Genomic DNA, 24,603 nt, shown 5'->3' with positions numbered 1-24,603 from the left:
AAAAAAACTCTCTCTGAGATACCGTGTTACACCAGAACCAACATGGTCTCTAAATGTTCTCAGATACTACCTTAAAGTAATACATGACTGTGTTACATGTTACTGTCTGCGCTATTTGCCAAGCTTCTGCAAGTCTGGATTTTTCCTTCTGGAAAGTGGGGAGCAGTAGGGGTAGTAACAGTATCCACCACCTGCCGCAGTTTCGAGGCTTACGTGATAGATCTGGAAAGAGTAAGCAGTGTTGATAGAGCTTTCGTGAAGTCTGAGACACAAGGAAAAATGTGTACCCCTATATATGCTTATCAAAATATCCTCTCATACAAGTAGAAAAAGGTATACTGACTCACAATCAGGGCTTTCCTTCATGGTTTGGTGGTTAAGAATCCACCTGCCAATGCAGGAGACACAAGAGACTAAGGTTAGATCCCTGGCCCGGGAAGACCCCGCTTGCCACCGCAGAGCAACTAAGCCCATGCACCACAACTATTGAGCCTGCACTTAGAGCCCACGAGCTGCAGCCACTAAGCCCCGTGCCCTAGAGCCCATGCTCCACAGCATGACAAGCCACTGCAATGAGAAGTCTTCACACCGCAACTAGAGAGTAGCCCCTGCTAGCCACAACTAGAGAGAAAAGCCTACACAGCAATGAAGAGCCAGCACAGCCAAAACTATAAATAAATTAAAAAATGCTAAAAAGACAAACACACACACACACACACCTACATATAAAGCCCCACATGACCCAATTCATTTGCACACCATTCCTAACTCATATAAATGCACCCACAGGTGCAAGCAGGGCATGTGTGAGAGAACATTTGGAACTCCCAGCCAGTTGGAAATGACTGTGCCCCTGGCACAGTAATACAGAGTCATCAAACACACAACTTGTTTCTATTGTAAAAGGTGACATTTTGCTCATGGTGAATGTGGGCATTAATTTTGATTTTCATGAATAATCTATTATCTTGATGACAAAATCTTTTGATGCCCACTTAAATTTTGCCTCCAAGGCTATAGTGCCTTTCTCACCTCCTACAAATTCTAGCCCTGTGTAGCTGGTACATTGTACTATAAGCGGGGTATCTGATAAAGCCTGGAGGTGAAGACCTGTTCCATCTCTTTGTCCTGAGCTCATGTGCATCCAGTCACACTGTCCAAGTGAGCAAATGCATGCGAGCCCCCTTCCCTAGTTGGGTGCTGTGCACATGGCCAACTCACAAAAGATTTGGGAAGTAAGTGAAAAAGGTAGATGATAAGAAGATGCCATCCAACCTTCCCCAGATACTCTGAGCTGTGGTCACAGACTGTGATGCACACCTGAAGGCTACAAATGTGGACCACATTACCCTGTTTGTGGTGACAAACATCAGCCTTGAAAGCTCTCTGCGCTTCTACAGCAGCATCATTGTCAAAGATGTTGTCATTCCAGGAAGCCTGAGAGAAGATCCTGGGTAGCACTGAAAGAAAGTGTTGGTTGCTCATTTGTGTCTGACTCCTTGCAACTGCATGGACTATATAGCCCACCAGGCTCCTCTGTTCATGGGATTTCCCAGGCAAGAATAGTGGAGTGGGTTGACATGTCCTCCTCCAGGGGATCTTCTTGACACAGGGATTGAATCTATGTCTCCTGCACTGGCAAGCAGATTCTTTACCATCTGAGCCACCCTCGAGGGCTAAGCAAATCCTTGCCCTTTCAGAAAAGAACTGTTAGTAGATAGCCTTTCCTTTTTCTCTTTGGGTGCCAGTAGACTCAGATTGTTCCAAGTCAATTCAGTAGGCTTGGCTCCTCAAATTAGCATAAACACAGAGGAATGCTGGTCAAAGTTCAAAAACCCAACTCTCTAAGAGAGGGGATGGGAGGGGTTGGAATGCTTGATTTGTAGCAGTTGCAGATGGCAAGGGTATAAATTCTCCCACCACCGCCAGCTTCAAACTACTGAGCCTGTAGTTGGACAGTGGCATTATATATCTCCATGGTATCCAGGCAATTGAAGTACATTCTTTTATGTGGATCTTAGTCCCCTGACCAGGGACTGAAATAGTGTCCCCTGCATTGGAAATGCAGTCTTAAGCACTGGACCAACAGGGAAGTTCCAGAAGTAAACTCTTTTCTCACACCTAGACAAGGGGCAGTTTTTCTTACCCAAGAACTGGCTTTTGAGAAAAGCCGTTCCTTGTCCAGGTGCTTTGGATTGGAAATATGATTTTTGTAAAACTGCACTGCTTCAATATAGTAGCAACTAACCATATGCTGGAGAAGACTCTTGAGAGTCCCTTGGACTATAAGGAGATCAACCAGTCAGTCCTAAAGGAAATTGCTGAATATTCATCGGAAGGACTGATGCTGAAGCTGAAGCTCCAGTACTGTGGCCACCTGATGTGAAGAACTGACCCATTGGAAAAGATCCTGATGCTGGAAAAGATTGAAGGCAAAAGGAGAAGAGGGTGGCAGAAGATGAGATGGTTGGATGGCATCACTGACTCAGTCAACATGAATTTGACTGGTTGGATCTCCTTGTAGTCCAAGGGACTCTCAAGAGTCTTCTCCAGCATGTGGTTAGTGGCTACTATATTGAAGCAGCGCAATTTTACAAAAATCATATTTCCAATCTGAAGCACCTGGACAAGGAACAGCTTTTCTCAAAAAGCCAGGTCTTGGGTAAGAAAAGCTGCCCCTTGTCTAGGTGCGAGGAAAGAGTTTATTTCCCGGGATAGTGGAAGACTGAGGAGCCTGGCTTGATGCAGTCTATGGGGTTGCAAAGAGTTGGATGCAACTGAGCGACTGAACAACCACCACCACAAGCTGCTACTTACATTTAATTAAATTAATAAAATAAAAAATTCAGTTCCTCAGTCACACTAGCTATATGTCACGTGCCTGATCGCCACACACAGCTAGTGGCAACCATATTTTAGTGCAGATATAAAATAACTCCATTATCACAGATTGTTCTGTTGGATAGTGCTGTAAAGCATTTCTTTTAAACTAATTTCATTGCAATAAAACAATTTGTGATTATTGTTCAGGGAATTCTGCCTGTAATTACAGAGCAGGGAAGGCAATCTGGTGAGAGTGTCTGTTGGTGAGAAAGACAGAAAAGCACAGATTCCAGAAGGCTGCATGCCTCTGGCCGCAGGTCCCAGGCAAGATGTTTCCAAACACCACAAAATGTGTAACCTCTGCCTTTGGATCTAACCAGGGGCCTGCAAATCTTGATCCAAAATAATAGGCGTGAGGGACTTCCCTGGCGGTCCAGTGGTTAAGAATCTGCCTTGCAATGCAGGGGATGTGGGTTCAATCCCTAGTCGGTAACTAATATCATACATGCCTCCTGACAGCTAAACCCTCTCTTCACAACTAGAGAGCTGGCACTCTGCAACAAAAATCCTTTATGACACAATGAAGACCTGACACAGCCAAACTAATTAATTAAATGTTTTTTTTAAAATGAGAGGGCATGTGTGATTACTTTTGTCAAAGCAAAAAATGAGACACATGACCAGACAATATTGTCTATCTACTTAAAACCATAAAAACAATGACTGCAGCAATGAGTAACCCTGTTCGGGAAACACTGACTGATACCGCCCACCCTGGCCAGGCATGATAGTAACCACTTGCATGAGTTATCGCAACAGAGGGTCCTGATAAGGAGCAAGGAACTAACAACCTACCACCAACCAGAAGAATTTGAGGAAAACTCCAAAGGAGAGAGGAGACGCCAGTCCATAAGTCCTAGCACCTTCCAGAATCCTCCTTGCTGGCATCCATCTTGGCTGAACAATGCATACATGTGCACCAGGAAGGACCCTGCATCAGACTGATTGGTCAGAGACAACCCAGAAGCTAATCCTATTACCATAAAACCTGAGAGTTTGTCACGTGGCAGAAGCAGTTCTCCTGGGTTCCCTTACTCTGTTGCTCTCTGCCCAGGCGCCCCTTCCCAATAAAGTCTCTTGCTCTGTCAGCAGGTGTGTTTCCTCGGACAATTTATTTCTGAGTGTTAGACAACAGCCCATTCAACATCTCGGCACCAAGAAACCAAGTCTCCTTGGAGAAATGACCGTGTCTAGGTCAGAAACATCTAGTCACGCAGGGTGGTGTTACCAAAACCAAATTGTCTGCTTGCCCATTGCAAAGCAAAGCAAATCTACTGCTACCAGGTTGCGGTGAAGTAAAGCACAGCATTTACTGTAAGGCCAAATAAGAATGGGCAGCTTAGCTCAAAAGACCCAAACTCCCCAATAGCTTTCAGGAAAGGATTTTCAAAGACAGTGTGAGGGAGAAGGTGGCAGGGTGTGTAATCAGCTTATGCACAATTCTCTGATTGGCTGATGGTGAGCTAACAGGGTGATGTTTCAGGAATCTCAATCACCAACCTTCTGGTTCCAATGTGTCTGAGGTCTACATACATGCTGGTGATCAGCATGCAGTTAACTCCTTCCACCTCATGTCTGCCCAACAACTGAAGGATATGGCCCAGGGTAATATGTACAGCCCTTGAGGAGGAACCGAAGACTCTTGGCTTTGTTTTAGGGCTAAACTATTACTAATGTTGCTTGAACATTTTCTTTTGTTCCTGTATTTTTTTCTTATTAAATTTTTCTTTTTGGAATTTAGGGAAGGTCTAGGATGCTAATGCTTTTCTACAAATGAGGTGGGTAGATGACATGGGGCCTGGGCAGTGTCTGTCCCTGAGAAGGCTTTGAAGCGTCCTGTTCCATTTCAGTAACAATGAAGCCATCTCAGACTCCTGGGGACACATATAAAGGACCCAGGAGTCAACCAGTAGAGGCTGCTTCAGCCACAGAGGGGAGAATTTGAGCATCAGTAAGGATAACAACTCCAATGGATTAAAGCATATCAAACATGTTTAAATTTATGTTAGTAACAATAATTATTAAAAATATCCAGGAGATAGTGAAGGACAGGGAAGCCTGGCGTGCTGCAGTGCATGGGGTCACAAAGTCAGACACGACTGAGCAACTGAATAACAACAAAAATCATACTAAAAAAAAATTTCCAAACCCCCCCCCAAAAAAAAGGTCACCACTGTAACAGTGCTGGGAATCATTTTTAAAACTGGTCAATAAAGAAAAACATCAAGCAGTTATCTTGCTTTTTCCAAACTGTACCACAGAATAACCAAATAGGTAAATTTCTCGTTATAAAAGTTGTGGTGGTGGTTTAGTCGTTAAGTCATGTCCAACTCTTGCGACCCCATGGACTGTAACCTAAGTGTTTCAAAGTAAATAATAATGTCTTAAAAATTGAGAGATCATCATTTTGCAACCTTTAGTGAATTGATGGATCTATCTATTGACTTCCTTGGACTGCAAGGAGATCCAACCAGTCCATCCTAAAGGAAATCAGTCCTGAATATTCACTGGAAGGACTGATGTTGAAGCTGAAACTCCAATACTTTGGCCACCTGATGTGAAGAACTGACTCGTTTGAAAAGACCCTGATGCTGGGAAAGATTGAGGGCAGGAAGAGAAGGGGATGACAGAAGATGAGATGGGTAAAACATGGGTCTGGGTCTCATCACCCAGAAGATGAGATGGTTGGATGGCATCACCGATTCAATGGATATGAGTTTGAGTAAACTCCGGGAGTTGGTGATGAACAGGGAGGCCTGGTGTGCTGCAGTCCATGGGGTTGCAAAGAGTCAGACACGACTGAGTGACTGAACTGAACTGAACTAAGGTATTGATTATCAATAGTTGCAAACCCTATAAAAAGAAAAATAATTCACTTGATAGATGAAGGTATGTCTTGCTCCTCATCCCATACCCCCAAAAAGAAAGGGAAAAAAAAAAAGAAACTGGACTCTGATCAAGCTTTTAGATTCAACAATAGCTCTTCTCTGCATTTAATTTTAGGAAATAAAATTCAGAAGAACATGTTAAAATTATACTTACAACGAGATACAATGAGCCAAGTCCAGACTGTGGGAGATTAGAGAACACAAAACTTTGTTTCTTCAACAAAGGTGTGTGTATGTGTTGGGGGGGATAGGTTCTGTGAATCAAAAACAGTCACAGCTCCAGTGAGATATCACTGTACACCTATTAAGATGGCTAGGATAAAAATAACAAGTGTTGGCCAGAAAGTGGAGAAATTGAAGCCTTTGTATATTCCTATCCCTGGTAGGGAATATAAAATGGGCAGCTGCTTTGGCAAAGTTTGGCAGTTCTTCAAATGATTAAACAAAGAGTTATCATATGATCTAGCTATTCCACTTTAAGGTATAGACCCAAAAGAAATAAAGGCCTATGTCCACACAAAAAATTGTAACATGGGGTGGGAAGTGGGAAGGAGGTTCAGGAGGTAGGGGCAAACATTATGCCTATGGCTGATTCATGTTGATGTATGGCAGAAACTAATACAATATTGTAAAGTAATTATCCTCCAATTAAAAAAAAAAACACTTGTATACAAATGTTCATAACAGCATTATCCCTATTAGGCAAAAAGTGGAAACCCAAATCTCCATCCACTGCTGAACAGATAAACACAATGTGGTCTATCTACACAAAGGAATATTACTCAGCAATAAAAACGAATGAAGTCCTTAACACAGGCTACAACGTAGATGACTCTGGAAAACATGATGCTGAGAAAACAAAGCCAACACAAAGGCCACATACCAACTGATTCCGTTACTAGGAAACATCCAAAATAGGCAAATCCACAGAGAAAGATCAGTGGTTGTCAGGGGGTGGGGGAGGAGAAATAGGGATGACAGTTAATGGGCACAAGGTTTCTTTCTAGGGTGAGGAAAAAGTTCTACAATTGATTGTAGCTTTTGTGCTATGAATAAACAACTCTTAATATACTAAAAACGGATGAATTACATATTACATGCTTTAAACAGGTGAATTGTATGGTATGTGAATTCTATCCAGAGAAAGTTCACCCCCCTACACACACCAAAAAAAGCACATGGGCTTTTAAAAAAAATCCCCAAAACAGATATTTGGATTCTGCTCAATTAAAAAATGAATGACCTTGAGACAAGTGAAAAGGTGAACCATAGATGACAAATGCCATCGAGGAGTTATTAAACGTTATGATGTGATAAGGCTACTGTCCACGCCTTTCTTTCTTAGCCATACATACTGAAATGTTTCCAGCTGAACCAAGAAGGTAGATGGGATTTGCTTCAGAAGATGGAACCAAGGACAGCGGAAAGTTCGGTGTAGACCAAACAAGATGGGCCAAGAATGATTTATGTTGAAGGGGTTGGGGGAGAGGGCTTTATGTGTGTTCACTGTATTATTCTATTTTCATACCTCTATTTTTATGTTGAAAAAGCTGTTTTCAGTCACAAAGTCACGTCTGACTCTGCGACCCATGGACTGCAGCCAGGCCTCTCTGTCCATCACCATCTTCTGGAGTTCACCTAAGTTCATGTTCATTGAATCAGTGATGCCATCCAACCATCTCATCTCTTACATACATTTTTATATATTTAAGTCTATAATTACATTTTTAAAAAATCACACAACTTCCATTCTGTTTTTAAGGCAGGTTAGTTTAATTTTATAGAAGAAATACTTTCAAAAGATACAAATGACACAATTAGAACAGAGACAAAAATAGAGATGAATACTGATTATAACTTATTCCCACAACAGAAGGTTACATATTTCGGTGGTGACAGTTAAGTTACCAGATGAACGGAAGACCAAATTCCCTTTTATTTGCTGTAGTGTTCCTAAAGGACCCTGGTGGCAGACTTTGGATTGTTTCTGGACTAAACTGCTGATAAAACAAGGCAGAGGTTTCTTACCACAAGGCACAGTTATGGACAAACTTAAACATAAGAAAATACCCCTTAAGACGATAGGACTTCACTTTTTAGACATGTGGGATATTTTCCAGGGGGTGGTAGTTTTAACTAGTCAGAAGCTGCAAAATCAAGTCAGGAAAGAGAAGCCAATTAGGGGACATTGTGTCCTCCTGCCTCCTCAGCTGGCCTCTATCGCTGTCCACCTGCCCCTTCTGTCCACAGACTGCCAAGCAGCAGGAAACCCATCACCTCCCCTCCTTCATCTGCCTGGCTTTTCTTTGCTTTCTTAGGATGGTCCCATTCAGGTGCAAAAGCAGACAGACTCAGGAGAGAGGGAGGGACACACAGAAAGGTGCAAGCAGCGCTCCCGGAACTGATGTCAAAGCACAGACTATATCTGTTTCTACTGAGGCAAAGCAGGGATTTCTTTTTGTTTTCATTAAACTCTGGGGTGGGGAAGCACGCCAAACAAAAATCATCAGTCTTGACTGGGCAGTGACATTTATCTGCAAATCCTTGCAGGCTTTTTGTACAGGCACAGTGGGTTTCCCTACGTTGCCACTTTGTAGAGCTTGAAAGTAAAAGCTGCTTCAACCCTTCAACCCACTGAGCGCTTCAAGTGGCAATGTGGCTACAGAGCGCCTAGGCAAGGTGGCTGGGACTGCCCCACTTCTGGGGAGCCATGCACCTGAAATGTACATGATTCTTTCCACACACCCCAGAGTCCAGCGCCAGCCAATTCGTCAGTCTCAACAGCTGGGGACAGGGAGGGCCTGCCACCATCCTGACACTAACGCTGTCTTCTGGCATTTTTGGCAGGCACTGATGTTTTATGTGTCTCTACCTCTGTTGTGGGTATGTATACAGGGAAATGAGCAAAGGAAAAAAGGAAAAAAAATCGAGACTAGAGGCAGAGATTCTTAGCAATAAATGGCAAGTGTGAAAAAGCACAAAGTTTTCAGCTTTACCACCACTGACAACTTCACTGTCCGTGATAGGTCAATGAAATGCATTTACAAAATTCATTTTTAATAAATGTGAAAATAAAGGCAGATTATACAAGGGAGTGGTTATAGACTAATGAGAAGAGAGATGCTGCTGATTAAGGGGGGAGGGGGGACACCTTCAAGGGAAGGGCAGAAAGACGGAGGTGTGGGGACGAGGGCATTTTCTCTTACATTTTGTGTGATTCACCTCGTTTACTTCTCCGAGGCCTCATGAAGGAGAGTGCATTCCATAGATAATAAATACGTAGTAGACAAACTATACCATTTGGCATTTTATGAGGATGGTATAGTTGTATTACGTAAAGAATTTTTTTCCTCGTCAGCTAATTCTAAGATTTCTTAAGAAATATCAGGACGACTCCAGTATGGGGCGGAGGCCATCTGATTGAAAGCAAATGCTCTCCTGTGAGCCACTTGCTGGCTAGATATGGCTCCCACAGAAGCCTGCCTCCTCAAAAAAAGCGCCTTGGAAGGTTCTCGTGTCCGTGCTGTGACGGCTCCATCCATCAGCGGATCCACTGACTCGCTGAAAATGCACCTTCCTTCTCTTTTCACTTTCCTGCAAGCAGAGCAGAAGCTCCACCACTGCCCTCTTTGTTGGGTCTCGGTCTCAACTGGATAGGGCGGACTAGAAAGGCAGAGGCCGGGGGAGGGCGGGCTGTGTGGCTGCCGCCAGGGGCTCTAGAACCGCCTTCAGACCTGGGGCCACAGGGACACTAGGTGCCCGCAGGGCACCAGGCACTGACTTCTGATTGAGCCCCTGCGGTGGCACCTGACTGAGCCCCTGCGGTGGCATCTTAAGGGAACACAAAGGGTGCCAAAGTGTATGATATACATGATAAATGCATGGAGGAGGAGAATTCAGCATATAGTGTTTGCATTTCGGGTGTCAGATACAAAACCGGCCCCAAAGTTCCATTCTACCGCATGACAAATACTGAAGAACAAAATTTCAGTCTTAAAATACATCTTAAAGTCAGTATTTTCCTTCAAGGAAAAAAAAAGTACTATAAATAAATTATAATACAGTGAATTTGCCTGAACTCACTTCGTTTCTGTCTTCCAGCCTTTAAGTCAAATAAAACAGCGTTAAAAACTGTACACTCTTAACATGATAATTGATCTCTTATAAAATAACCTGTCTTCAGAGATGTCAATTTCACAACAAGGAAAAACCAAGCCCTGTTGCCGTCACTATTATAAAATATGTATGTATAGATATATGTGTTTTGTTTTTTTTTACAAAATGTGTATATTAATAGCTTTGCACAAATATTTTAAAGACAAATTTAGCTAGCCTAAGAACTTCATTAAAATAAAACAGGCAGATAAATACTTCATGTGTACAAAGCACTACATCAAACATCATCGGCAGGCAGAGGAGGTACGTTAATCCTTGGTCTTGTAAAAAATGCTATCTTCTCCCTGGGATTGGAAAGAATAACAGGTTAGGGGTTGATGGAAATCCAACAAAATCTGGCAAGAGCATCTGCTATCAATGAGAGCTTTTCTTACTGAGAGAATGCATTGAATTTCAATTCCCAGGAGCACATCTGTTTGTATATAGATTTTCTAAATCTTTTTGCACCCCCCCTCCCAATTTTAATAGAGGTTACAAAGCCCCATGAGGGCAAGGGTTTTTCTTCAGTAACTAGAATGGTGCCTGGCATATGGAGATGCTCAGTATATTTTTTCTTTATGAATAAATGAAAAACTATACAAGTTCTAAATCATAATCGACTACTCTTACATGAAAGGTCCAGAACAGGCAAACCCACAGAGTAGAAAGGAAAATGGTGGCGGCCAGGAGCTGATGGGAGGCTGGGATGGGGAATGACTGCTTAATGGGTCAGGGGTTTCCTTCCAGGGTGATGGAAATGCTTTCAAACTGGACAGATTGTGACTACTAACTGGCATGGAACTGTCCACTTTAAAGCGGTTAATTTTATGTTATGTGAATTTCACCTCGGTTTTGTAAAAAGCCAAACACAAAACAAAATGGATATAACTAGGTAATTTTCCTCACATTAAAAAAATAAAAACAGGGAACGCTAGTCTATGCTATTCAAATTCAAGATAGTGGTTATTCTGGTGTGGGAAATCTGGAAATGCTAGTAACATTTGATTATTGCTGTGTAGTGTTTATGACAATTCACTGACACATTTCATATGTAGGATATACAGGCTTCCCTAAATGTCTATTATGATTCAATCAAAAACTAAAAAGGCAAAGGTGATATGTATATGTATCTAAATGTGAATCACTGTGTTGTTTACAAAAGCAAACATCTGGAAAGAAGCAGAGGATAAATTGGTTAGAAGTAAATTATATCTATTAGATGAGAGATTACTACCGAAAAAGGTAACAGATGATGCAGCAATAGGGGATATTTTACTTTAAAAAAGAGCTAAATGCAAACTCCAATGCACAGTATGATTACAAGTAGCTGAAAAAAACAGTGCTTGGGGTAAAAAAGATCAGAAGAGAACAGCACAATGCTAACAGCAGTGAAGATTTCTGCTTTGTTCTCGACCTCCTGCGGGTCTTTTTCAATACTTAACTTGACTTTTTAAAACGACAAAGGGCTGACAGTAAAAAGCCTGCGGGAAAGTGAGGCCCGGGCTTCTCCTCACCTGAAAGTCTGCACTTGGATGGGCTCTTTGAGGTTCTGCCCACGCAGCTGGCACACCCCCTTAGAGGCCTTCTTCAGCATCTTCTCGGCTGCCTGTTCTTGATGGAAGTCAAGTTTGGTTTGTCTCGTCTGGAACAGCAACCAGCAACGCGGGGTCAACGAGAAGAACGCCGGAAGCCCCACCAGCTCCGGTGTGGGAGGGGCACCGGGAGGGGGAGAAAGGCCCGCCCACCGGCCCGCCCCCTTCGCCCCGCCGAGGGCGCCCGCTCACCTGCCGCTCGGCCTCCCGCAGCAGGCTCCGGAAGCGCTCGTCTCGCAGCAGCCAGGCCGGTGGGTCGGTGTGGCCGCGGAGCTGGGCATCCTCCAGGCGCTGGCGCAACTCGCGCAGGGCGCACAGCTCCTCGTTCAGCTGCCGCTGCCGCGTCCGCGACGCCTGGAGGTCCAGCTCCAGGTCTAGGGATGTGCGCGCTGCCAGCGCCGCCAGGGAGGACCTGCAGGGCTGCAGTCCAGGGCAGTGAGCACCCCACCTCACCCCCACCCCCCACCCCCCGCGCCCTGCCAGCAGCTTCTTCCCCTGGCCTGTCCCCATCTCCCGTCCCCTACTCCAGGGAAGGGGCCACTGGAGGGGTATTTCTCAACACACCATCCATCCATGTGGGTGACCGGGGTTCAAACCCATGTCCAAGAACAAGCCAGTGACAGCCAACTGTCCGCTGGAAGGACCATCTTAGGTTTTGGCCCAAGTGCACAGAAATATACCCTCTCACATGGGGCAGGCGGGAGTCATCTTTCTCAAATGCTATTTGACAATATACTGCTAAGTCACTTCAGTCGTGTCCGACTCTGTGCGACCCCATAGACGGCAGCCTACCAGGCTCCCTCCTCCTTGGTATTCTCCAAGCAAGAACACTGGAGTGGGTTGCCATTTCCTTCTCCAATGCATGAAAGTGGAAAGTGAAAGTGAAGTCGCTCAGTCGAGTCCGGCTCTGTGCGACCCCATGGACTGCAGCCCACCAGGTTCCACCGTCCACGGGATTTTCCAGGCAAGAGTACTGGAGTGGGGTGCCACTGTCTTCTCCGTTTGACAATATAAGCGAAAGTTAACTTGACATGAGCTTTCTTTGGTTCTGACATTTAATTTTGACTTGCATTTGAAAGGCACAGGCAATGTTGTGCAGAAAGGTTTATGAGAGGAAAAAATTCTAAATAGCTAACAAGAGAAAGGGCTTTCCTGGTGGCTCAGATGGTAAAGAATCTGCCTGCAAAAGGGGAGACTCTGGTTTAATCCCTTGGTTGGGAATATCCCCTGGAGAAGGGAATGGCTACCCACTCCAGTATTCTTGCCTGGGAAATTCCATGGAGAAGACCCTGGCGGGCTACAGTCCATGAGGTTGCAAAGAGGTGATGACCACTAAGCGACTAACACTTTCACTTAACAAGAGAAAAGTGATCAAATACATTATGAGGGCAGCAGAGAACGCAGGCATTGAAAAAGATGAAACCTATACCAACATGGCAAAATCTTAAAGATCTACTGTGTAAGGGAGAAAAAAAGCATGAAATAAACCATGTGAGGGCTTTCTGTTTAAACACACACACAATGTCAAATAAAGTTCCTTCCCAGGGAATTCCCAGATGGTCCAGTGGTTAGGGCACCCCTCACCCCAGGTTCAATTCCTGCTGGAGAACCTAAGACTGCAAGCCACGTGATGTAGCCAAACAACAAAAAATGTTCTTCCCTGTATAAGCCTGAAGTAATAAGCAAGTCTGCTGTTTTTAAGCTCTGAGAAAAGAATTTTGTACATGGAGTTGAAAGCAGTACTTCCCACTGCATGGCAAACAACCCTGGGGAAGGCAGTTAGTGCAACAAAATCACAAATCCATGAGCATATCAACGTTCTTCAGAGGACTGAATCACCGTATGTGTTTTACATACTCATAACACTATTTTGCACATATGCAGAAGTTAAATGCAAATATAAATGACTTGATAAATACAAATTTATATAAAAGCACTGCTGAATTCATAACAGAGTTCTTAACCAGGAGTGACTTAGCCACTCAGGGGACACTTGGCAACATCTGGGGATATTCTTGTTTGTCACAAATGGGGGGGGGGGGTGGCGCATGCTACTGGCAAGGCCAGAGATGGAGCTCAGCTTCCCACAGTGCACAGGACGCCCCCATGACAAAGAATGATCTAGGCCAAAATGCCAACAGCATTGCTGTTGACGAATATGTTTGTAGCTGAATTATGTATTTTCTTATCATTCTCAGCCAGCAGCTACTCTAAACAAAACCACCACAAGGAGATCTGGGAATTTATTTTTCTTTAAAAGAATCCTTCCCCAGGAAAGTAAGGGAACCACTAACTTACAAACTAAAAGTAGCAAAACTTTGTACACTGGTGTGATGTAGGGAAAAAAACTTGGTTATATAAAGGACATGAAAGGAACAGTCTTATGTAGAAGAATGCTCCACGTTGGAAGCCTCAAATTTTCTTAACTGTATATACTTGCTTTTCAAAAAAGAAAAAAAAAATCTGATATAGGATGGCTGATTGTTTATTAATTTACTATATTTTAAAATGTAAAGATCATGTATTATCTTTGATTGTGACATTATCTTGGGAAACATAAATATTGGTAATGTTGGCTTTATATACAGTTTTAAGAAATTATATCTAAGTAAAGAAGGAAATAAATATATTACCTTTTGAATAATATAGTTAAAATCTTACCTTGTCAGGCTTGTAGAAATAGCTCCCAGGGTACATAAAGACTACACATTAGTCTACGTGGGCACATACCTGCTTATAGCGAAGGGTCCGTCTTTCCAGAGTGTTCCGCACAAAGGGGGACTTCCGAGGCAGTGTGGAACTGTCACTGTCACTACGATAAAGCTGCATCGAAAAGACGAAGGTTCAGAAACACTTCCTTAAGAATTCACATGCATCCTCTGTGTACTCTGAATTGGACTACTCTGTTTCTCCTGCAGGTACTCACCCTTAAGGCTTTTAGAGTTTTTACCATGACTCTGGGTATCACTTAAAAGAAAACCTACACAAGAGTTTCAAGCAAAACAAAGGCAGAGCGAATAAGCGGACCAACCCTCATCCCCATTCCTCCCTTGCGTCCATCAGCCAAACCAGGTCAGGTTTCCAGGCTGATCCAGCAACACAATTTCCATCTTATCAGTGCCAACTGCCACTTGATACAGTGGGACACTCATGAAAGCCTGCGCTGCCCTCAGCATTTTTCACTTTTTTATCAATCGTTCTTGTCTGCTGTGTTTCTAGCTTTGGCAAGAGCTGGAAAGAACGGCGTTCCAGGAAAGAGCCCCGTTCCTGGCAGGAGGACAAGTGCACACCACTAACGCCCACTCTGCTCACCAAGAGAAAAGGCCCGCTTTTAAAAAGAAAAATAAATAATGCCAGCTTCATGGGAGCCAAGACAGCCTGTATTTTATTTGGCTGCAGGTTCTTGTTTTGGGATCAATGTATATCTGCATGAAAGCAAAGTCCTTGCCTTCATGGCCTTATTTTCCACACAGAGTTAGATTTGCTTGGGGCAAAGTGAGGAGATGAGACCAACATCAATTTCCTACCCACCCATGCATGGTGTGCCTTTAGTGGTATCATTTGTGAGAACATAGATGTCTTTTGCATAAATAAGTAAAAAAAATAATAATAAAGGGGACATAAAGAAAACTTCTAGACAAGTGGCAAGGAATCCCAACTTACTCTGCAAACGTACTGGCTTCGTGCTCCAGGCGAGAAAGTCTGAGAACGGACAATGGTGCTGCTCCGAACGAAGGGTGAGCCGCGGGCCCTGCGGCTGGGCCTCTCCTTCCGAAGACTCGCTACCTCTTCGGGGAAAAGATCTTCTGTGTTGGTCTCCTTATCAACCTAGACACAATTTATTACCATGACTCTTGCTAGGACATAAGCAATCAACTCCATGTGACCCACTCTTCCGTCCTCCACATGGACTTCTAGGTGGCATTTAACACTTAATACGTCCAGATTTTCTGATATTCCCTCGGCCAAGCATCTCAACCTAACTAGTTTGTTCAAGCAAAAAAGTTTTCATGTCATTCTGGACTCAGCTCCCTTTCATACGCCCTGTATCTGGTCCAAGATCAAGTCCTGTTGGCTCTGTGTTCAAGATTAAGCATGTTGTGACCTCTTGTCATTGACTCTCCATCTGGGTCACCATCATGTTCTGCCTGCTCAGTGCAGGAGGCTTCTCACCTGGCTCCCTGATTCCACACCTCCCTCTTCCTTTCAAATACTTCTCAACCCAGTGCCAGAGACATCCTGATAAAATTGAAGTAGGACCCTGTGATTCCACTCCTAGGTGTATACCCTAAAGACCTGAAAACAGGTGTTCAAATACTTGCGCACAAACGGATTCACAGCAGCCTTAGTCAAACAGCTGAAAGGTGGAAGGAGTCTAAACCTCCATGGACGGATGAGCAGATAAACAAAATGCCCTGTACTCACACAAGGGATGAGAAGGAGGGAAGTGCTGACAGGCGATGACAGTGTGTTGGGCCTTGAAAACATCAGGCTGAGTGAAGGAAGCCAGTCACAAGATGCCATATATTGTATGATGCCATTCATTCATTCATTCATTTTTACTCAAGTATAACTGGCTTACATTGTTGTATTAGCTTCAGGTGCTCAAGATAGTGATTCCATATTTTTACACATTACAAAATGATCACCATGATAAGTCTAGTTACCATCTGCCAAGTTACAGCTGATACAGTATTACTGACCATATGATTTCCTTATTTTATAATCTCCCTTATTTCCCTCATCCCTGCACCTCCCCCTCATCCTCCACCCTGGCAACCACCAGTTTATTCTCTGTATCTATGAATCTGTTGCTGTTTTGTTATGGTTGTTCATTTGTTCGGTTTTTTTAGATGCCACATATAAGTGGCCCATAGAAGGGGAGAAAGTGGAAGCAGTGACATATTTTATATTCTTGGGCTCCAAAATCACTGCGGATGGTGACTGCAGACATGAAATTAAAAGACACTTGCTCCTTGGAAGAAAAGCTACAACAAACCTAGACAATGTATTGAAAAGCAGAGACATCACTTTGCTGACAAAGGTCCATATAGTCAAAGCTATGGTTTTCCAGCAGTCATGTACACAAGTGAGAGCTGGACCATAAAGAAGGCTGAGTCCTGAAGAACTGATGCCTTCAAACTGTGGTGCTGGAGAAGACTCTTGAGAGTCCCTTGGACTCCAAGGAGATGCAACCAGTCAGTTCTAAAGAAAATCAACCCTAAATATTCATTGGAAGGAATGATGCTGAAGCTGAAGCTCCAATACTTTGGCTACCTGATGTGAAGAGGTGATTCACTGGAAAAGAACTTGATGCTGGGAAAGACTGAAGGCAGGAGGAGAAGGGGATGACAGAGGATGAGACGGTTGGATGGCATCACTGACGTGATGGACATGAGTTTGAGCAAGCTCCGGGAGTTGGTGATGGACAGGGAAGCCTGGTGTGCTGCGGTCCATGGGGTTGCAAAGAGTTGGACACGACTGAGTGACTGAACAAGTGAAATCATGCAGTATATGTCTCTGTCTGTCTGACTGCTCCATTTAGCATGATAATCTCTAGGTCCATCTGTGCTATTGCAAATGACAAGATTCCCTTCTTCTTTACGGCTAGTATTTAATTTCACACACACACCACATTTTCTTTACCCATTTATTGATGGACATTTAGGTTGTTTCTGTATCTTGGTTATTATAAATCAACCTGCAATAAACATATGAGTGCATGTATCTTTTCTATTAGCATTTTTGTTTTCTTCAGCAAAATATCCAGAAGTAAAATGGCTAGGTGTATGGTAGTTCTATTTTTAATTTTTTGAAGAATCTCCATACTGTTTTCCACAGTGTTCCCATCAACTTTACATTCCCACCAACAATGCACAACGGTTCCCTTTTTTCTACATCCTCTCCAGCGTTTATCTGCTGTCTTTTAGATGACAGTCCTTCTAACAGGTACATGGTGATATCTCATTGTGGTTCTGATTTACATTTTCCTAATGATTAGTGATGTTGGGCATCTTTTCATATGTCTGTTGGCCATCTGAACGTCTTCCCTGGAAAAATGTCAATTCAAGTCCTCTGCCCAGTTTTTAATCGGGTTGGTTGTTTTTTTTGATGTTGTCTTGAGTTCTTTGTGTATTTTGGATATTAACCCCTTGTCAGCTATAATGTTTGCAACTATCTTCTCCCATTCAGTAGGCTGTCTGTTTTCCTGATAGGCTCCTTCACTTGGCAAAAGTTTTTAGTTTGATAAAGTCTCATTTGTTTATTGTTTTTTTTTATTTATTTTGCCTGAGGAGAGAAATTCTAAAATATAATGCATTGCTAAGATTAAAGTCCAAGAGCATACTACCTATGTTTTCCTCTAGGAATTTTATAGTTTCAGACCTTACATTTAAGTCTTTAATCCATTTAAAAATGTAATGAGAAAGTAGTCCATTTTCCTCAACACCATTTACTGAAGAGGCTGTCTTTTCTCCAGTGTATTTTCTTGCTTCCTTCCTCATAGATTAGTTAACCATATAAGCGTGGGTTTATTTCTGGGCTTTCTAATCTGTTCCATTCATCTATGTATATTTTTTTGTGCCAGTACCATACTGTTTTGCTTTCTATAGCTTTGTAGTATAGTTTGAAATCAGAGAACATGGTACCTCCAGCTCTATTCTTCTTTCTCATGGTTTGTAAAAAGCATAAAATTTACATTTTTTAGTGCACAGCTCAGTAGTATTAAATGTATTTATATTGTTGTGAAAGAGACCTCCAGAACTTTTTCATCTTCCCAGACTGAACTCTGCCACCATTAAACAACTATTTCCCCATCTCTAGCCCATGGTAACCACCATTCTACTTCCTGTCTCTGTGAATTTAATTACTAAATTTAGGAATCTCATATAAGTGCAATCATACAGGACTCATTCTTTTGTGACTGGCTCATTTCACTCAGCACAATGTCTTCAAGTTGCATTCATGTGGTAGCATGTGACATGACTACCTTCCTTTTTAAAGGTAATATTCCATTGTACACATGTCACATTTTCCTTATCCATTCATCTGCGGATGGACATGTAGGTTGCTTCCACTTCCTGGCTACTGTGAATAATACTGCTATGAATGTGGATGTACGTGTATCTCTTGGAGACTTTCCTTCAATTCTTTAGGATGTATATCCAGAAGTGGAATTGCTGGATTAGATGATAATTCTATCTTTAATTTTCTGAGGAACCTCTACACTGTTTTCTATAGTGGCTGCACCATTTTAGAGTCCTGATCTTTGTAGATACCAATTTACACTTCTAAATGTACCCCTTTCTAAAATGAGAAATCTTTCTAAAAATGCAAGCCCTGCTTCCCTATCATTTCATTCTTCAGTAGCCCTTTTGACTACCTCCATTGCTGCTGAGTTGTACTGATTTACCCTGTCTGTTGCCCACAGGGCAGGACTCGCCATTTGTTTCTTTGCTGCTGCATCTGCAATGCCTAGCAGCTACCAAGAGCACAGGCTGACAGAGAACGCAAATGTGGTTGAAGAACTAGCGACTCAGGAATCCAGGTGAAGGGGTTACAAGTATCTATTGTACTATTCTAGCAACTTCTCTATAGATTCAAAATGCTTCACAATGAAAAGTTGTGGGAGGAAGAGACACTAAGCAAGCCACTCCCCTGACTTGGACCAATGCTTGTAAAGGTCTGAGAAAGCTGGATGCTGGCAATGACTGGTAGCCATGCCCAGAGCATCTCCTCCTGAGGCACTGTTCTTAATGTCACAAATGGAAAATAACTACAAGTGTCCAAAACCTTAGGGACCCATGAAATATCCCAAGCCACACATGACCCTGAAGATGGGAATGGATCATCACCAGACGGCTCATGAATGAGTAAAAATCCAACCTTTTTAGTTTAAAGAAGACAAATGTTTCCATCGTACTTGTTGTTTACAGATGCAAGGGCATTTGCTTGGCTTCCCTCATGTGGGGTACACACTCCCCACTCCAGGGCAGTGCCTGGTACTGTCAGGCAAAATATTAGGGGGTCCATCATACCCCTTGACCTTTTCTACTTACCTTAAGAGCTGGGGGCTGAAGTTTCTCAGGGCTGTAAGGATCTGCCTGGCCAGCAAACGTGTGTCCATGGATAGAGTCAACACCAACACAGCAGGGCTCTGGGTGCGGGGGGCTGGTCTGGGCACAGCTGCTACAGCCACTGTCTACTGAGTCTGCCTGCCAACTCCTGCAGGTGGACATGGCAAAAGCCCCCAAAATGTTCATCAAGGACTGAGTTCACTGCTGTACTTAAAGCACTGTAGCAGAGACGCTCAATATTTGCTTCTGATGACTGAAGATGGGCACTTTTCTCATAAAGTGAAAGGCATTTAGGTTCTCTAGGGAAGAGAGTGAGTGCTATGAGGCCTTTCATCTAGAGGGTCTGTCTATCTGTCTCGCCCAATTGCAGTCGCTGAAGATGCCAGGACCCTGGGACCACCTCTCTGAGTCTTCTCATCTTCCTGCCCATCCCTGAGCCCACCCCTCTGCCATGCACTTTCCCTCCCAAAAATAAACTCCTTTTGAAAATAAACCCTGAGAAAGCTATTAGGAAAAAGTAGCAAGCTTTGGAAACATGATGCTCTTTATGGAAAAATGTGGAAGTAAAGCAATAAGAAAGTGTCCCTGGAAAGGATTTGCCAGAAAGCAATACACTGATGGTGCCACTCCTCTGAGTGATTCCTCTACTGCAGACACATCTGCCCTAGTCAAGCATTTGCTCACAGGGAGCTCTGGGTAAGACATAAAGGGGCATCGCATGATTCTATTTACATGAAATGCCCAGAACAAGCAAATCCTTGAAGACGGCATCGAGATGGGCAGTGGCCAGGGGCTGAGAGGACTGTTAATGGGGATGGGGTTTCCTTTTGGCAGGATGAAAATGCTCTAAACTTGCCTGTGGCTTTGGGGGCATAATTGTGTGCCTGTATTAAAATCCACCAAACTGTGTGTACTTAAAGGGGTGACTGTTGGTAGGGAGATTGAAATGTGAAAGTCAAAGTCACATAGTCATGTCTGACTCTTTGAGACCCTATGGACTGTAGCCCACCAGGCTCCTCTGTCCATGATGATTCTTCAAGCAAGAATACTGGAATGGGTAGCCATTCTCTTCTCCAGGGAATCTTCCTGACCTAGGGAATGAACCTGGGTCCCTTGCATTGCTGGCAGATTCTTTACTGTCTGAGCCACCAGGGAAACCCTGGTAGGGAGATTGTATACCAATAAAGCAGTTAATAAAGAAAAAAAAAAACCCAGAATTTTAAAGATCTATCATATCCAATCTTGGCAGAGGGAGCCCTCAACAGTCCCCCAACTTTAAGAAAATTTAGGAATAGGAGGAAAGGTGAAAAGCTTGTGCCTACAGCTGGAGTCAAAGTATGGCCTTCATGAAGACAACCATACGACCCCCTCATGAGAATTCCGACTTCTGCGCAAAGGTATCCAAGAGCCGCCCAGCACATTCTACAGAAACTAACACTGTAGCTGCTTTACTCCAGGAAGATGAGCTGCGTCTTTCTCAGGGGCTGCCGGCCACACTCACCTCTCAGACACGGCCTCGGCCTGCTCCTCCTTGCGCTCCATCTCCAGGATCTCCTCCTCCGTGTACTCCAGCTTCACACGCTCCTCGGCCAGCTCTCTCTCTACTGCCTGCAGCTGTGCTGTGGTTCTCGCTAGCAGCACCGTCACTGCATCCTGCAGGACCAAAGGGATGACACTGAGAGGCATCTGAGGCCAGCAGTATGTGGTGGCAAAAAGGAAAGCCTGGGGGAGCACCCTCCTGCCCTGGCCGGCTGGCAGCCGTCCAGTGGCCATCCCCGGCTGCCCTCCAGTAGGAAGCAGCTCAGCCCTGGTTGACACAAAGTCAGTTGACTTGGCCTTTTTAGGGAGCTCTGAAGATTCAAATTTTAAAGCAACCAACGCATCACTTATGATCAAGAACACACTGCATTAAAAAAAACATTATCCTGAACAGCCACATGCATCACTATGTGCAGAGCTGCTCAGTGGGTGAGTCAGCAGGGTCTTCTCTGAAACAAACGTGTGTATGCTAAGTCACTTGAGTTGTGTCTGACTCTTTGTGACCCCATGGACTATAGCCCGTCAGGCTTCTCTGTCCATAGGATTCTCCAGGCAAGAGTACTAGAGTGGGTTGCCATTTCCTTCTCCAGGGGATCTTCCCAACCCAGAGATTGAATCCACGTTTCTTGCATTGCAGATGAATGCTTTACCGCCAAACCATCGGGGAAGCCCAAGCATCACTATAGTCCATTTTAATTACTTCTCTTGAAACCCTACTTCTTCATAGCCACTGTGTTCTAAAACCACTTCTATTCCTATCACCACAAACTCTGTTATTAAAGTGCTAGTCCCTCAGTCATGTACAACTCTTTGTGACTTCATGGACTGGAGAGCCCGCCAGGCTCCTGTGTCTGTGGGATTCTCCAGGCAAGAATACTGGAGTGGGCCGGCATGCTCTCCTCTAGGGGAGCTTCCTGATGCAGGGATTGAACTCAGGTCTCCTGCATTGCTGGCAGATTCTTTACTGTCTGAGCCACCAGGGAAGTCCATGTTTACATAGCTGTTTCTTAGAAACAATGTCCCCAGGAAGAGCCTGTCTCAAAGCTGGGCCACCTACTGTCTTCCTGCAAGCAGCCAGTGTCAGGTCCTGGGTGGCACAGTCTCCTGGCCGCTCCTCCTCCCGCCGGGGCGGCTCTGGGCCAGTGAACACCTGGACTGAGTACCATCGCAGCTGCATCTCGCTCGAATCGTAATCGGTCAGGTTAATCTGAGCAATGCCCTGCAAGGTGTTTAAGGAAAAAAAAAGCACAACAGGTCCTGAATGACCACATCTTAACAACCAACGAGCACCAAACAAAGTCACCCTTTAATGTTAACCACAAAGGCCACACAATCTTTCACTGCTATTCAAAGGCTGCATGCATGCATGCTTCGTCACTTCAGTTGTGTCCGACCCTTTGTGACCCTATGGACTGTAGCCCTCCAGGTTCCTCTGTCCATGGGAGTTTTCAGGCAAGAATACTGGAGTGGGTTGTCATTTCCTTCTCCAAGGGATCTTTCTGACCCAGGTATCGAAGTCATGTTTCTTTAAGTCTCCTGCATTAGCAGGCAGATTCTTTACCACTAGCGCCACCAGGGAAGCCTAAAAAGGCTGCAGTGAAATGAAAGTCATCACAAAAGATCTAATGGGGGCAGCTCCTTGCTTGCAGGTTCAGCTTGATCAGAAAGTGCTAGGAGGGGAAGTAGGGCCGAAAACGGACAACATGAAGTGGTGGGTCGTTTAGAAGAGCTGGTGATTCTCACAGGAATTTTTTAAAAAAGGTTGGTGAAATTCTTCTCTAATTCTGACACTGATGGAGTGGGACTAGGGGGGAAAATTCCAACCTTGGGAAGAAAGCAGCCTGGTTTCCAAGCCCCACCCTGGCTGCCTAGGTAAAGATGGATAGTTGACTCACCCAGTTCCAAGGATACCAGATAAAACAGTGTGCATCTGGGTGAACTGTCATTTCAAATAAACAGCAGATTTAAAAAAATCAATTCTGTCTCAAATATTTCATGGGACATACTTATACTAAAAGGGATCCATAGTTCATTTGAAATTCAAATGTAACTGACCATCCTATAGTTCTGTCTGCCAAGTTTATGAGACCTATTTATTAGTTCCTGTGACTGAAGATGAGGATACTGCAGAAGTGGTTACGCAGATGTTTTACAAGTATTCGTTGAGATAATATACAAGTACAAAACACTTGACAAGATAAGGGGTTTTATCACCCCTTTGTCTCCTCCCTACGACAGAGTTCCTTTGACAGCAGCACAATTCATCAGTGTCCCATTGGGGACTTAGGCAGGCGGGGAGGGAGGGGGCGGGGGCAGGGAGGGGCCGTACCAGCAGTTCCTCCTGCAGTTGCGGGTTCACGGAGCACACGTATAACTGAAGAGACTTCAACGTCACCATGCTTGAATGCACAGGGATTCTGAACACTTCATTAAATACCAGGGGGGCTTGCAATTCCAGAGCCTTCGAGCAGTAAGTGTTTGGCGTGCTGGAGTCAAGCGGGGGCAGATAGACACGGATGTGTCTGCAACCGAGAGAGGGAGGAAAAAAGCAGATGGAGGCAGCATTTACTGACACAGCTGCAAGGGACACGCGTGGACCACAGAAGCGTGCAGATATGCCACCTTGTTTCACTGCCCATACGCAGAGTTTTACTCTTTTGGAGAAGATTCTTTTTGTCAACTAAGAATAAGGTCAAAGAACTTGCATGCCCCTAGAGATCACGGGGAGAAAACCCACTCAAAGGGAAGACTTCCAGGTCAGTGGTTAGGACTTGAGAGGGACTCAAATGAATATTCTGCTTTCACCATCTTTGTGGGAAAAAATCTGGCCGGATCTCTCCACGGCCCCTTGGCTCCCTCTCCAAGCTCTGCCTGCCACACCAGGCTGTGCTCCCTGCCCTGTTCACCCCCGGCATGGAAGCCAGCACCCAGGAGACGCTCAAGAACCAGTGGATGCCGCAAACCCTCAGCCACCCCAAAACCAGGCTGCTTCCAAGGGCTTTGCGAGGCCAGTCTGTGAAGATGACTCATGGGAGGGAAGGGTGTCGTCTGGCCTGAACGCCCATCACACGGGGGGCTCACCCACCTGGCTAAGTAGGATTCCCCCTCCCACCCTTCAGGCACCCATCTTCCCGCTGGGGACAACTCAAATTCCCTTCTCCCAGTTCAGGCACCTCATCTGGTCTCAAGAGACGAGTGTGGCTGTGTCACCACCAAGCCTTGTGACCAGGAGAGACATCTTAAGCTCAAAGGCTACCGACGAAGGGCACACAGCCCTTTCTCATCATGGCCACACACATAACCAGACTGGCTCCATGAATGCCACCTGCTTCCAATAATAAACCAGCCTCTTCTTAAAACTTACAATCTTTTATATTTCAGACAGACATGCCCTGGCGTTTTATTCTGAATTCAGGTTCTAAAATAGTCTTTTCCCCTGCCCAAACAGCCAAGCAACACAGGTTAGCCAGC

At 44.4% G+C, this 24,603-nt stretch overlaps 1 protein-coding gene across 4 annotated transcripts in view; it reads right to left on the bottom strand.

Annotated features, from left to right (window-relative positions):
- Positions 1-7,523: 7,523 nt before the first annotated feature.
- WWC3 (WWC family member 3) overlaps positions 7,524-24,603 on the bottom strand; it is a 108,372-nt gene continuing 91,292 nt past the window's right edge. For all 4 annotated transcript variants that reach the window (XM_070289719.1, XM_070289717.1, XM_070289718.1 and 1 more), the window contains 9 exons: positions 23,462-23,654; positions 22,190-22,351; positions 21,095-21,246; positions 19,576-19,741; positions 15,182-15,346; positions 14,249-14,341; positions 11,711-11,938; positions 11,441-11,568; positions 7,524-10,231 (listed from right to left, as the gene is read on the bottom strand). In XM_070289719.1, the coding sequence (XP_070145820.1) occupies positions 10,165-10,231; positions 11,441-11,568; positions 11,711-11,938; positions 14,249-14,341; positions 15,182-15,346; positions 19,576-19,741; positions 21,095-21,246; positions 22,190-22,351; positions 23,462-23,654 (1,354 nt within the window). In that variant the 3' untranslated portion in view covers positions 7,524-10,164. The remainder of the gene's footprint in view (positions 10,232-11,440; positions 11,569-11,710; positions 11,939-14,248; positions 14,342-15,181; positions 15,347-19,575; positions 19,742-21,094; positions 21,247-22,189; positions 22,352-23,461; positions 23,655-24,603) is intronic.

The sequence above is a fragment of the Ovis canadensis genome, chromosome X, assembly GCF_042477335.2.
Source record: "Ovis canadensis isolate MfBH-ARS-UI-01 breed Bighorn chromosome X, ARS-UI_OviCan_v2, whole genome shotgun sequence".
Classification (NCBI taxonomy): domain Eukaryota; kingdom Metazoa; phylum Chordata; class Mammalia; order Artiodactyla; family Bovidae; genus Ovis; species Ovis canadensis.
Note: the sequence above shows the minus strand (reverse complement) of the source record. Positions and strands in the feature narration are given on the sequence as shown.